Source organism: Opisthorchis viverrini, assembly GCF_000715545.1.
Source record: "Opisthorchis viverrini unplaced genomic scaffold opera_v5_26, whole genome shotgun sequence".
Taxonomy (NCBI): domain Eukaryota; kingdom Metazoa; phylum Platyhelminthes; class Trematoda; order Opisthorchiida; family Opisthorchiidae; genus Opisthorchis; species Opisthorchis viverrini.
Genome location: NW_008751683.1, coordinates 1,471,813 through 1,487,429, shown reverse-complemented (window position 1 = coordinate 1,487,429; position 15,617 = coordinate 1,471,813). Strand labels below are relative to the sequence as shown.

At 40.7% G+C, this 15,617-nt stretch overlaps 1 protein-coding gene across 1 annotated transcript; it reads left to right on the top strand.

The window, feature by feature from the left end:
• Positions 1 to 5,139: 5,139 nt before the first annotated feature.
• T265_02283 (hypothetical protein) lies at positions 5,140 to 10,622 on the top strand (the record flags this gene model as incomplete). Its single annotated transcript, XM_009166487.1, has 2 exons — positions 5,140 to 5,145; positions 10,341 to 10,622. 2 exons carry the CDS (start codon positions 5,140 to 5,142, stop codon positions 10,620 to 10,622), a joined length of 288 nt encoding a protein of 95 aa, XP_009164751.1.
• Between the last annotated feature and the right edge of the window lie 4,995 nt (positions 10,623 to 15,617).

Here is a 15,617-nt window from a genome sequence, read left to right as displayed (position 1 = left end):
GATAGGACTACCTACGTTCAGACAACCAATTAAAACTCTTAAGTTTAAATTCTTACTAGGATAGAGGGTGCCAGCTTTCATTGGAGCAGAAATTATGTTATATCCAGTGGCGTTCTCTCTAACGGTTTCTACGGATCGTGGAAGGCTGACATAGTTAGGTGTACGGAGTGAAATAGCTCATACTATGACCAGGACTCCAATGCCGACTTCAGAGTACGATCGTTATGGAAATCATACGAAGTGCTTTCTTTTGCGAGATATACCCATAATCTAGAAAAATGTACGACTGGATCGGTAAAAAAAACCACTCAGTAAATTTTTTAAATGCTCGAGTTCCGAAATGAACTACATTTTTTGCAAAAATCAGGTTGGGAATTTACAGCAAGAAAATTTAAAGTTTTGACTTGTGATTTCATCATACCTGATACTTATGTTGACTCATGTAAGCTTTTGACCAATCTACTGGTCTTTTCAATAACCATGAATTATGCCAGAACAGCTAGTGTACAGTTTTGCAAGCTTGTTCTGTCTCCAAACATTGTAACCGGCTTTTCTGAAACACGGTGAGTAATGGTTAGATAAGTGCCACTCATTTACCTAAAAATAGTTTACAAGAAAATTCGTAGGTGTATTTGGAGCTAACGAGCACAAATCACCAGGAACTTTCCAAAGGTAACAGTACCAAACGGTCATGTCATCTTTTCGAGCTTTTCTTAAAACTTGGCCTATGTAAGTAACCAAAAATTCATGAAGTGCTTGTACATTTGTAGGTGAATTCCCCACGACGTGTTTCACTCATTGAATCAAATCTGTTCAGTTTCACTAAAGGATTGCAAAAAATATGACGAAAGTGCCAACGGTTCCATAATGTTTTTCCCTCCCGCGCACACGTGCAATAAAACGTATACGTGACAAAGCAACCCCTTGTAAACACCTAACGTTTACTTTTTAGGCACGGGAGCTTTTCCACGAAGCAGGATTTTGGTATAACCAGTACTATCGAGGATGTCACAGACTGGAAGGAATGACTGGGCTACCCAATTTGGTTGCACGGCTTACCTTCGAATACGAGGGCCTTGGTGGAGCAAGTTCTAACGAAGCATGTTTCGAAGAACATGCCAAAAAGCTGGAACAACTAATTCAGAGGCGTTTCAACCGGAATTCGCTTATATCACCCGTTTTCATTGTACAAGGTGAGTTTTTGCTCAGCACCTGTTTGTGTGATCTTTCAAAACAAGACCTCGAATACACACAAGTAATCTCTGTAAAAAGTATGGTTTTTAAATAACGTCGGTTTTAACTTGCGACGATTTAATTCGGAATCTGTAGATCATCCACAATATGCTTTATTGTTATCTGGCTTTTTTGTTACAGTAAATGACTTGACAGAGCGCTTCAAACTCACTGATCCTAGTCAGTTGGAACTTCATCGTAGTAAGTGACAGTGCCGCTAAGTCATGTTAAACTGACGCCGGTTAAATATGCCAGGCATTTTAACGATTTTCTTTTCCTTTTACTTGTTTAGGACATCTGAACAAGTACAATCCAAGCTGCTTTGATCTTAAATGGGGAGTGTTAAGTAAGTGTTTAACTCTACTGTTCATTCTACTGTTTGATATGGAAAATATTATAAGAATGTAAAGTATTATAATGTACATTATGGGTTAACATAAAAATTGTCCCATTACTGATGAAGCACTTTTTGCAATCACATTTTTCAAGAAAGAGAGCTTTCTCAATCAACTGCTTGGTGTCAGCTATAGTGGTTTCATGATTCACTGTCGCCGGTGAGCAGCGACTAGAGGAAAGAATCGAAAACAGTATTGGTCACCTTCTACTGTATTATCGCACCCCTTAGTCTGGATGTCAGGTCGGATGATTCGTGTACTTGCTAACACAACTGACACACAACTGAACTAGGTTCCTGAGAGTACATCACTGAGGCCATATTACTCCGGAATATTTCGGTTAGAGCCATAATAATGCAAAAGAGCTGCATCACGAAGCTACATCACGAAGTTGATAGAAAGCAACTTCATACACCAGAAATTACTCAGAAGACTTTTCATAGAAACGGCTTCCAAATTTAAGGGCTTTTTAGTGGCGATTACTTCAGGATTTCCCCGACAAATTCATCCCTCACCAAGAACGAAGCCAGTTTAGTGTTCTTTCATAGGAACTGCTCTAAATTCGATATTTCTCGAGGCATCACCACTGCCATCTCCTACAAAACGCTTGTGAGATTTATGAGTCAGCAAAATTAGAAAATTTGCTCTGAGCTTTCTTATGGGGTGTGAACATCTAAAAATTCTTGGAAGGTTTGTTTATACATGGTCTAAGGCCTTGGCGCGTGTTATTACACTGTATACTATCTTTATTACATTGACCGATTTCCTGGTCATTGTTCGTTAGGTGTAATGAAGTTTCTAGCCAGTACACAAAACGCCACATCATCTCTCAAATAGGGACAACAGAGTGGCCCCTGCAGTTTTCCCATGCGGGAGACAAATATATAATTCCGCAGTCACGGATTAAAGCACGTGATCAAAGCATTTTGGTTCCAAAATTTGAATGTTACTGGCCAGTTGGATTTATTTTGCGCAGCGGCCATTACGTACCTGGTGAACCTGGACACCTTTACTGTTGGGCTAAGAACAAATTCGGTGTCAAATATACACGCAACTGGGTAGATGTTTGGATTTTGGTGACAATTTTATGTGTACATCCAATGAGGCATGCGACAAAGAAAAAGAGACAAGGCAGCCACATTGAAAAATTGCACAAACCGGTTTGTATAAGCCTAGCGTCTTACCACACAGAGACTTGAGAACAAGTAGTGGCTCCAGGATATGTTTTCTAAGGGTTTTTGTTGTTCGAGTAGAAGGTTCTCACTTAGGAAGCGATGCATTCCAACAAAACAGCGTGACCGTTTTTCAGTGAATACATCTACAGTCCGCACTTCTCAAATATAGGGGCAGTTGTTGTTTGAACGACAGCCCAAAGCAGGACAGGACAGATAAATATTTCATCGCCGCTTATAATATATTTATATCACTTGTAGATCACAAAGGCTATCGTTTGGTTTCGGAAATAGAGCGCTATTTACTTGGTAAGTCACTAATATTCCTCAGAAATATTGATAGGTAGGATTATGAACGTGCAGTTAGAGTTGACTGTAGCTTGAGGTTCACATGTTTGAGTTGATTTCTGAATAGAGAGATCTCACCAACCCGTCATTCTGGATCTGTCAATGAGTGTGCATCAATTTATATTGCGAAGAAACTTTGTTTCTGCAGACTAATGCAACTATCTTTTTGTCGGGAATTATGTAACAACAAGTGCCGCTTACGACTTCAGATGACGGTGTAAGAATTCACTCAACTGTCTACGCCAAAACCTGGCATTATTTGATTGAACGGACTGTATTTTACACGCTACCATTCGTTAGTGTTGCTTTGCTTTTTACTCAGAGCTGGGCTCGTTGATTAACTAAATCAACCCAGCATAACGCATGATGCGTCTTCGTCACAAAGTCAAAAATATTTGCGAATAGACCCTGATGTAACGATGGCCAGCGTGCCTGAAGGTTTTTTCGGACACCGGACGGCCCAAGTGAATTGGCACCACGCCAGTCCATCACGCAACTAAGCAATCATCAGGAAGGTCAGATTATTGAAAGTAACCCCAGAACTTCTGAAATCTACTTAGACCCTAAAACTCAACCAAAATCTCAACAGGAAAGCCGGCAGCATCTGGGCCAGTCAATCGTTTAATCAATTTGGCAAAAACTATTGGGTGTTCACCAAGCGCCTATCAGACAGCTTGGGTCAGAATGTGCCCTTTAAATAGCGCAAGGCCGTCGTAATCTTTACACTTCCATGAACTCGCTCACTTGTTAGGTTTATAACTGATGTCCTTCCTTCTGCGAGCCATTTTTCCGGCACTAGGCACTGGAGTGGGGTCAGCAGCGGATACAACAGATTGGCGAATAAGCAGATAAAACAGTAATATGGTAAAGCTCCATAAATTAAAGTATGAGCTTCTATCTTATAGTGGGGCGAATTTGAACTCATGGACGAGTGTCAAGTCATGAAACCCATTACATTCGTCGCTCTCTCTAAGTCAGCCCTTATTTGCCATTTACATCGGCACATGGCGCGATTAGCTTCCACTCCGTTTGACTTAGTCAGTCCTATGTTCAAGAAGATATTGCTCATTGCCTTACAGGCTTCTTTATCTTTGTAAGGTAATCGATAAAAATATAATCAGAATTGTTCAGTTTCACATCACTTTCGTTTTGAACAATCGTCCTCCTGTCCTGGCACAATTATTCAGGCTAATCCACACCAAAGGGGGGAAGCACTGGACCAGATTTTCTCTCTTCTTAGACCTCATCAGCAGTGCATATCCAATGGCCATGCCGGGGTTTGAACTCCGGACACCTGACATGCGAGGCGAATGTGTTACCAGTATTCCACCAGCGAATGTTGGGCGCATCTGAATTCTCAAGTCTGAACGGGCGAACGTGTTCTCACTTGAGCGATGTGACTGGTATGCCTGACACATAATCGATACGACGACCCAGTGACTGTCCTGGTTGTGACGATCGATTGACCCGCTTGTCAGGACTTCCCAGTCAGGTAGCGCCATAGACGCTTGAAACCAGCTGAACAACTTTTGTTGATGCTTGTGGGGGTTTTGCGGGAGATGTATTGTTCAGTTCAAAACGAGTTCAAAAGAAGAGTGATGTAAAACTGAACAACACATTTCCCGCAAGACCCCCACATAGTCAGAATTGTCGGCCCATGTTCCTCCCTCTAATTAAAACGAACGCCAAACCAAGAAGTTCAGAGATGAGGTCTAAAACATAATCGGACATTTCGCCTACTTCAACATTTTCCCATATTTAGGACTGCTGTAAGTTGAAGGGCACAGCTGCACTTATTGCTAAAAGCTCAACAAAACTCTACGGGTAGTCGTTTGTTGACAAGGGTTTCTACCACAATTCCTTCTCTATCCCTCTTTGATAAGCCTTCATTCCGTGCGCTGTCGATGTGAAGGGAATCTGGGAAGCCAGTCGTCATGACTATCGGTCTACAGCCAACGGCGTAGTCAATATTGGCACTGTAATATTTTAGTATGATAGTAAGTTGGTCAAGCGGCCGTTAATCGAATATTGAAGCGGGTTAACTGTGACGGATTTTACTCAGTTTAGTGTAGGCTTAGAATATGTGCAACCGAAAATTCAGGTCTCCATAAGGCAGTGTTTACATCGAACATTGTGTGCATTACTGCATTTAGAAAAAGGGACCAGCTTGTTGTTCCAAATTACAGTCAAATTAACCATGCATATCACCCTTTTTTGGAACTCGACTAGACACTTCGCAGTGACTGAGGTCAAAACACGAAAAACTCAGCAGCACATGACAGACAACATCTGGATTTCTCTCAACTGCCCAGATATAAAGTTTTAACAACGCTGAGAACCGATATTTCTCTAGAAGTTACTTGAACATGAAACTCAAAGTAATACCTAACAAAATGGCATACTTTTTAAAGCACAATGAGACATCGAAAATCCAGAAAGCCAGTTGAAAGCGAGCCACTTTTTGCGTGTATGATTTTCAAGGTGGGCCAGACACGCATATGTTTTGAAAAAATTCTTGTGTGAGAGAGAGCGGATTTCATGCATAAAATCCATTCACACAATAGTGTAAAGAATACAGATACCTATGTCGCGAGGACCACTGAAGACTACTGTGAGTGCGTTTCAAACCAAACGACCCATTTTTAAGAACCGCTACTCATTGTATTTTGTTTGACCTGGATTAGCTGAAATGACCACACCACAAACTGGACAGTTTGTGCAAATTTCTGCATTTCTGCTGGATGCACAAAGATACCAAGATCGCGGTATTCAGTCAAGGAAATTAAAAGAAGCCTACTGATAGTTAAAACCATACTACGAAATCCTTTATCTGACCAAATTGAGAAATCAATGAATTGATAACATATTCGGCTTCAGAACGCAATGTCGAAGAATTTCGTCAAACACCACACAGATTAGTGTTAGGTAAAAGCGATCGCACTTGTTCTACTTTGTGTATAAAAGTGTTAAAATACAGACCACAATCAGGTTGATGCAAAAATGTCGACGATAACGTTTCTTGGCGAAAACTGCACAATGTATTTCTCACGAACCTTTGTCCGTTTTAAACGAAGCCCATGCCTGGGAGTAAGGAACAGTCGCTGTTGCCTTCCTTGCTTGTTTACTGTTACTCCGATAAAACGCCCACAAAGAGATACAAACCTCGTCAAATTTTGAACGAGTCAGACTACTACATTACAATTTTATACGGAATGGGCAATCTTTCTGCTGACTACGATGTCCTTCAGCTTTCGGAGCTCTGATCTTTGGAGTTCACTTGCTGAGTTTCGGTCTACTAAAGCAAGCAACAGAGAAAAGGATATGGGTTAACTTTATTAAAATTGCAGAACAAAACGAGAAGACAGGAGCCTCAAACTCGCAACTTGCTTTATCTTTAAACATTACAGCCCTGTCTGAGATATGTACACTTTGATCTGTACTCCATACAACTCAAAACGGTGCCTATCGTATAGCCTTGGGCGTTCTTATTGACTGAATATGGTAAAGCAAATTGGTCTGCCAAGGTCGTGTTATTTATTTTATATCACTATTCTCTCGACGGAATCAAAGTCCGCTTTATGGAGAATCTATTCAAAGTTACAGGCCAACATTAGAGACGTAAATTTTTAATTGGCTGGCCGCTCAGATTAAACCAGAATGGAGTTGCACACTCGTAAAATCTATTCACCCCCATCATCAGTCGATGTTTTACACCATGCACTGTGAAATTCACGGGTTACTTCTTGCATCAAACGCGATAACGTAAGTGTGATTTGCAGAACTGTTGTTCTAAACTACCGAGAAACGGATTCAGACTAAAATGTAACCACACAAGATGACACTAATCTAGTTAATTAGTTAAGACTACACCGGTTGTACATCATATCAAGTCTCCTCCCGCTACAAAAATGCTTGAAAGTTAAGCCATCCAGAAATATTACGGCATACGAGCAGAAAATATTTATTAACCATTTATCCGAAAATATTTCGAATATCGGAGGACGAACGGTGCCACTAGGCCTTAGCTTCTATGCTCCCTCTCTGAGTACCGCACACTTGATACCGGAAATCGATTGATCATTGGGTCGCTTCCCATAAATGTTCTGAACACTACTGCGCGCAAAATTACTTCATAGCACATGGCCTAGTCACTGTAGCTCTTTGGTGGAATCGCAAAGCCGCTCTTCTTAGTTCTAATAGGATTTCAATCATATGAGCATTAACAATAGAAACAAACACCAATTGTTGCGAAGCCGTAGTTTTTATCATTCTTTCGCACTTCGCGAAATCACAAGATCCTTCATAGGATCGCATGCCTGTTGCTCAACGAAAATATTATCTTGATAATTTTGTTTCATTAACACAAAGTTTCAAAAGGGATATTTAAAAAATCTGTCCACTGCTTTTCGTTTTCAGTGGTCACGCTGAATGGCTTTGTAATGGATCCAATAAGGTGGAGTTCCGCTGAAGAAACCAACACGGTGTATTATTCCGTCCTTCGGGCATATTTGTCCACATCAGTACGTTATCTGCATTTCTCATGGTATGAAAAGAAGCATAAAAGTGAATGAAGCATGTTTTTGGTCCCTGTTACTCGTCCACTATCCAGGTGATGCTTGGTTACAGCACAACTACTTTTGATTTGCATCGAACTCTTGTGTCTCATTTCATAAACATATAACTTACAGCATGTGATACAATGGTATTATCTGTGATAGGTTGCAAAGCTTCAGATGGTGAGCCACGTCGCGCAAAGTAACAAGTTTAGTACAGCCCTGTGGCTTGTGAAATCCCAGCTGACTACATGTAGGCAGACGTAAAGTGAGCGGTGCTCTCCTTAAATCAGTTCACTGGGAAGAAAACATCTACGTTAAGGGTTGCATGATTAAGGACCCCGAAGCATTTGCCCTGATTTTTTGTGAACTTACCTTACAAGAAACGTGTCGATAGAGATCTTCAAAGGATGAGAAGGTGTTCTGAATCTCATTGCACTGACTTACTTTCGAGCAAGGAGAATACCCGTGCCTGTGACTGAGAAGCCTTGCACACAACATCTAGATAGGTTGCCTCATCAGGGAAAAGCAATTTCTCGGCCAGTGCTCCAAATTTTGATTCCCGCACATCAGTTGCGTTACACAGCACTCGTAGTTTTCGTCCATAACTTATGTGCAACAACGTGATGCACCTAATCACAACAAACAATCGAGTTCAGCATTCGCTACTTACTTATGAAAGTAGGTAGATTGTTCACCACCACCCAAAAGGGGGCTTTACATTAGTCAGTCCTGTGGTCTGAAACTATCACCGAAAAGTTCAGTAACCATCATTTTTTTCTCGTGAAACTCACTTTCCACCCAACTGAAATCCGCAAGCATCCGCAGTCGAGCCATTTAAAATAGAGATGCTGATGTTACTTTTCTGTTACATTTTGAATGCATTGATCCAAACGAAGTGTTCCTCACCATTGCATTCTGAGATGAAGTTATTGAATGTCAGATCGGATGCACGATAATTCCTCAGAAATGGCGGTGAAAAGCGTATCGTCAAACCTTTTCGGTGAAATCATATATTTGATTACTGCCAACAAGGAACATTCTCGCGAATTCCCAGTCAGCCACTTGACTAAGGATGTTTTGATACAAAAACAGTTTCTAAAGTCGGACGGAGCTTTTGCAGATTTGAGAGCAGTTCCGCGTAAATTAACAAATAAAGACTCTATCGAGAGTATTTGTTTTTTACTGTTTTGTATTGGGCACGAGTAACCAGGAGTGAAGCGCACAGAAGAACGGTACCAATGAGATACTTTTGAATGTCTATCACAAAACAGTAAGAGAACTTTAAAAATATATACTATATAATCGGATGCTCACGGATGCTCCATGTTATCATTTTTCGTAGTGTAAAAAATGTGCAATTACTCTACACTCATGAAGAAAACAATGTCCCAATAAAATACAAATACGTAGGGACCGGTTGAGAAAAGTTTACAGTGAAACCGTAAAAACGTGGTAGACTTTATTGCCAAAGTAATTAGGTACTGCGGTCGATCTCAAACAGAACTGTCATGGTAAACTTACGGCGAAAGTAAAATTGTGTATCTTTTGCCTGATGCTTCCTGTTAAGTTTACGCAAGTACACGGCTTTTTGTTTACAACAATTTTAAAAGGTTTACTGGATCTTCCAGGGTCCTAAAGAGTTGGGACCTGTAAAATAAGCTTGTTGTGTCATGTCCAGAAGTTATACAGATAGCGAATTGCCCCATCAGTTCGCTTTCTATTCTCACAGTCCGGGAGTCGCCCGCCCACTACCTATTGTTACTGGTCTTACGGAATACTGCTTGAAATTTTGAAATTCTGCCCCAGAAAACAGTGAGCGCATATTGGTTTCGGAGTTACATTGGCTTCTGGTTTTCTAAGCGACCGTATAGTAGTCCAACCAACGATCACCTAAACCGTATGTGCACCCATCTTGCTCAGACGAATTTCTCACGTCACAGTTTAAACTCGTGTTTTGGTCGAAGACTGTTAGTGAGTTTGACTTCCGAACAAAGCACAATAATTCATGAGCTCTTATAAAGTCTGTCCCCAGATATGTGCACTTGCAGTTGCGGACTTTCGTGTACAGCTTTTGGAACCACTAACGAGCAGTGAGTTGACCAGCTTGAGTGCACTTCCCCCACATACCAAGTGATTACCGTAGAATTTTAGGGACAAACAAGGATAAATACTTCTATGGTAGCAAATAATCCCAGTTTTACCAGTATGATGCCATAAAACAGGACTCATTCACGCCGAAGTAATCTGACTATAGATATCAACACAGGGGTTGATACTTCATCAAAGAGCGTATGCGCGTGCTTGCTGGTGCACATGACGTGCTTTGAAAGGTTTGGTTAAATACTTTTAAATGATGGTCCGTGCTCGAATACACCTCAATATTCGACAGGTGTCTTCTGACTTATGACCGAAAGCGAACTAAAATAATGTGTACTACATTATGTGACGGGAAGTTTTAAATTAAAAAGGATTACATAGCAGCTGTGCAGCTGTCGATCTGACTCTTCATAAACAAGCCATCGTTAATTGAGGAACACTTCGTGGGCAACAACGCATAAATTAAATAAATCCAGACAAACTGAACATGCACACGAAATTGATACTGACAATCGAATCGAAAATGACCTTAACTTCAGCTCTCCAAGACACTCCAAAACATGAATTTGCTTCGCTCTGCATTAACCATGGATCCAGTGGGTTTTCCGATGCAGGATCAAACGAGCGCACTTGAATGTGACATCAAATTGACATTCGACTTATTCACTTTGGGCGCCGAATTGGCAATCACAGACGAAGAAACGATTGTAAGCACTGTTATAGCACTGTTGGAAACAACCGATAAAATGGATCAAGCTTTCAACTTCCGCGTGACTGGCAAGTTGCTTTTCTATACGACAACGTTAAATGACCGAAAATGAATCGTTTGTCCTATTTCAATCACGCTTCATAACAATTCTTGGTAATGAACTCCAGTTAAGTTAAGCGATTATCAGTAAGTCCCCTGAAATTAGATTCCGAGAAGGAAATGGCTCGCCGAAGAGTATTTTCTTTCGTAGGGCACTTTCTGTTCCGTGACCGCTTCATAACAATTCTTGGTAATGAACTCTAGTCAAGTTAAGCGACTATCAGTAAGTCCCCTGAAATTGGGTTCCAAGAAGGAAATGGTTCGCCGATGAGCTTTTTCTTTCGTAGGGCACTTTCTGTATCGTGAATTCAACTGTCCACTACAGTGATATGTCACTATTCTGATTTGGCTGTAGCATTTCACACATTCGATTAAGAAAACCCCAGTACCTGGCAATCTGGTGATCCCTTGATAAACCAATTTTAGCTGGCTTTTTGTTGGTAGTAAACTTGGAATACAAAATAAGGCTCACTGAAATTGGAGACAGAATATTTCCAAGCAAGACCTAACTGTCAAAGAGGTTCCATCGACTTTCTGAGTGCTGTCACGTGGGGAAGCAATTTTGCATTTCTCCCTCTGTTTTCCATACTCGAACGATTAGCTTTCGATAGTTTCCCCGAAATACACTACCAAGTAAGATGCACCAAATGAGAACGAAACGCATATCTTGTTCAAAAACGTTGAAGACTCAAACGAAATGTCCGGTTTTTACGAAGGGATCAATAAAACTATCAGTCCAGCAGTCTCGATATTGAGCATCATTTTACTACATGCTCCGGTAAAGATGCATTTGTCCATTTACTTTGATTTAAAGCTTCTTCCAGTGTATCCAAGGCAAATACCCAATAACCACACTTCTAGTAGTAAATACGTTTCTTCACTACATTTTTCCTCAAGGAACGGCAATCGAATTCGCGAAAGACGCTATCGGTATACCACTTCTGCCCCAGCGTGAGTCATGAATACCCAGACGTATATTTTGTATGCTCTGTTCCTTCCTATATGTGAATACCCCTGTTTACTTCTCGTTTCATCTGCGATGTACTACGATCACGTGATTTCTAACGTATATTACAAGAGATCCATTTTCAAAAAGTGAAGCTTTCGACAAAAGCCGCAACGACTTTAAAGTATGGCACATACTAGAAATCACGAGTCACTCCAAAACCATGAAATACCACCAACCAATTTTTTCCTGTTAGACGGAGGAATTATAAATCATTTGTCGTAAACCATGTACGTGGTAATATAGCTGGAGACCGTAATCCACCGTAGTTCATCATAGTGACATCCTTCAGTGCAATATAGGGGACGACATCGGTCCACAAAATCCGCTGCACATATTTGCAGTGAGTAATTCAAGTGGCCTTTTGACGGCTAGTGAACAATGTTCCATACTACCTGTATCAGAATATTGAACACCAACTATTCTATTCTGGGTCGACAAACGAATATGACTGTAAGAAGGATGAGGTAGTGTATAGGGCAAAGTAAGACTTTAGATCATACTGGCAATTTGGGAATGCTAGCATTCTGACGAGACACATTCACCCTCAATGAAGTGTGTACGGTCGGGATGGCCATATCTCCAGACTGACTTTTAAAACGAGCCGATAATTAGTGCCCTAAAATGAATATCTATGTAGATGACATGCTGAATCTACGTTGTTTTCCTGAATCGTTATTACGAACTGACGTCTCCTCTCTAGGGATCTGAAACTGAATAATTATAACTGGCAGAGTTATCTTTTTCAGGTAGCGAAACGTCAGTCGAACCAAATCAGATTGGTGAGTTGAATTTTGCCATATTACTCAGTGATTCATCTGGCGTTTCCCAATTCACACAACCGAGGGTTTACTGAAAACCCCTGCGTACTTTATTCCTTCTAGACACTTGTTATGTTATACACCTATAAAAGGTAGGAGAAAGGAATCAACACCTATGTACATTTCGAGGCGATTTATCTCCTGGACAGCACACAGAATTATAATAATGCCGTGGAGGTAGCAGTTCACCGTCGTTGTTCTTACTTTTAAATGTTAAAGCAACGAGCGAATAAGTTCATCTGGGAGGGTTAGGTAGTCTTTAACATGCGCCTCTGGCTCGTACTATATTACACACTGTTTATGCACCGTTTACCTCATAGAACCCATCATTTTACGCCTTGCCGCGTGATTCCATTGAACAATAATGTGTACTTTTGTTCGCAGAATGCATGAAGTGGAGTGATTTGATATTATTCTAACCAAGACAACCGTTTAAGTTTTTTTAATTCTGCCAGAGGTGCAGTGAAGTCGACCAGGGCCTAAATGCGTAGTAGTGCTGTAAATTTGTTCTAGCCTTATTAGGAAGCATTCAGTAATGCGTATCTCCTTTGAGCTCCCAGCAAGAGGCTAGAGAGTAAACTGTTCGGCCAAATGCTGCCGATCGGTAATGGGGATACCTCGCACCTAGGGTATAAAGCATTCAATCACGGAATTCCAATCACCTGATTATGTGCTGACTGGCCACTCAAATAATGATCTTTTAAATGGAATGTACAATGGACGTGTGAACAGCTATTTCTTCTGGACTACCTTAAGTTTAATGTTGTTGTTGTTCCTTCACTGTCACCGTTGTTCATTCACCGTCTGCTTGCCCCATACATATTGCCATTATGGTCGCCCCTTCTACTTGACCTGAACCATTAAATATTTGGCATCCGTGAGCTTTTGCGTGGGTGTTTAGTGAGAGATCGCAAAATGTTTGATGAGCTGTGCCCAAGAATGTGTACGAGGACATTCTGCATTGCAAATTTAGCCTGGTTGATTGTTTCAAGCACTTTTGGATAGCTTGACCGTTGTACTTTTCTGTTATTGCTCATTAACAACGAAACTCGTCTAATTTATTCCTGATTCCACTGTTGTTAATGATAGACTTGTACCTCTCGAAAATACCTCCACGTAAGTAGTAACACGACCATACTTTTATACTACTAGCTTCCAGTGAATTCGGTCCGTCATCAGAGATCCTCTTCTTGTTATATGATCTGACACTCAAAGCTCTAACAACACAATTCTTGTCGCTGATTTGATCACTGGGGAGAAAACAATGAATCAGTTCATATATCCGCCATGCACTCTGTGGTAATATGCCCATGGCAATTTCTTCCTACTGACATGCCGCATTTATTGAATTTTCTTCCTAATATGTTAGCTGCATGTGTAAATTCGGAAGTGTCAAGCGATCTTTTTGCTTTCGCGCTGTTAAGTTCAACAACGTTATCAGATCTTGGTGCAACTGCCTTTCGTAAACAGATTCATTTTAGACAGTATCTGGATTAATTTTCATGCCATCTCTGTGAGCATCAAACGAACCGTTCCAAGGGCTGCTTCATACGCAACTCACAAAATAGGGGCCGATGAAACCTACGGAGCTACAAAAACAACCGTTGGTATCACGGTAAAACCGGCAGCATTCAATCAGAATGCGTGGCAGACGGAGAGTCAATTTCGAATCAGAATGCGTGGCAGACGGAGAGTCAACCCATTTCATTAGTCGTTCAGATTCCTCTGGAGTGCAAACAGTCGAGGAAGATTGTCTTTCTCCCAGAAGTTAACGTGCATATGGCGTCAAGAGTCAAAAACAGACGCATGATGTAGTCAGATAACTCGCGGTTTCATCTACCCAAGGTGACTAAGTCCGCAAAATCCCCTAAGGGTTCCGAAGAACCACGCGTTGACTTTTGGAAAATTTACAGACAGCCGAAAAATAACGCACCTCGAATATACAGACGATTTTGATGTTTGGGTGAAGTTCAAATAAGTGTTAGAATGGTTACGAAACTCCGCTCGTGTAAATTTGAAGTGATCATTTTTCATCAGCCAGATATTGGATGATGCCTGAGAAACGCTCATTCATGGTTAATGATTACTGATAATGTTCGTCTGATCGTTAGAGTTTGATAATTCGCATAAGTGAATTTAACAATACAAAGCAACACAATGAAGGTAAGACATAGTCAGTAACAAGAGCTTACCACACGATCTAGCAGACTCAGTTTGGCAAAACCCAGTCTACCAGTGAGGTTTAGACGAAATGGCCGTGAAAGTTGGCCAGTAGTTTTACAATCATTTTTCCGGAACTATTTGCTTGAGCTAATTGTTTTAATAAAAACACAAGTTTAGAGAACCTTTGGCCTCCACCGCTTAAACGGTAGAAATAAAAAAATGCTAGGCTTGATTCAGCTAGGTGATTCAGATAGGTGTCCAGTTGGAACGAAATTTGTACGTAAATGTGTGGGTTTGATGACGAGTGGAATTCCGGTCCAAGATAATGTACGGTTGACGAAACTATCTATGCTTTTCGGGCCGAATTATGAGGATTGTTTTGCTGAGAAAACATACTGCGATTTCTGGAACATCACGTCAACTGAAACATTAGGCTACATTTGTGCAACACATTTAGCTGGAATGGGATATCCCGAAAGGGACGTAGTTTAGAGACTTTTTAGCTTAGATCAAATAAGCGTACAGGCGAGCGAAGTTCGTTATTTTTCGTGTCCTTTAAATGTAAAGGCTTTCATTTTGAATTTACATTGCAAACTGTTTATGCCAGGTGTAGCTTTTCTCTGGTGATCTAAGCGAGCGTGATTGTCAACGCCCAAATTAGTATGAACCCCGATTTGATATGTAAATAAATAAATATGTCAGCTCATCACTGTTTGTTCAAATTTCACCACACCAATAGTGAAATTTTTTCCTAGATTTCCAGGACGTGAGTGACCCAAACCCTGAATAACCTGTTCATTCATATGTCCATTCATTCAGTTTAGTTTAATTTTTCGCATCATTTGATGAAAATAAAGAAAGCTCAAATTACCACAACTTTGGTTTTTGACGAAATCAATATTATTTTGTCGATTTGCTTGGTTTCTGAGGTCACTCTCTATAATTTCTATGCCAGAGTGCAGTGGTTGTATCAAGTACTTCATGAATTGCACGACCAAATGGTCATCCATTATTCTGT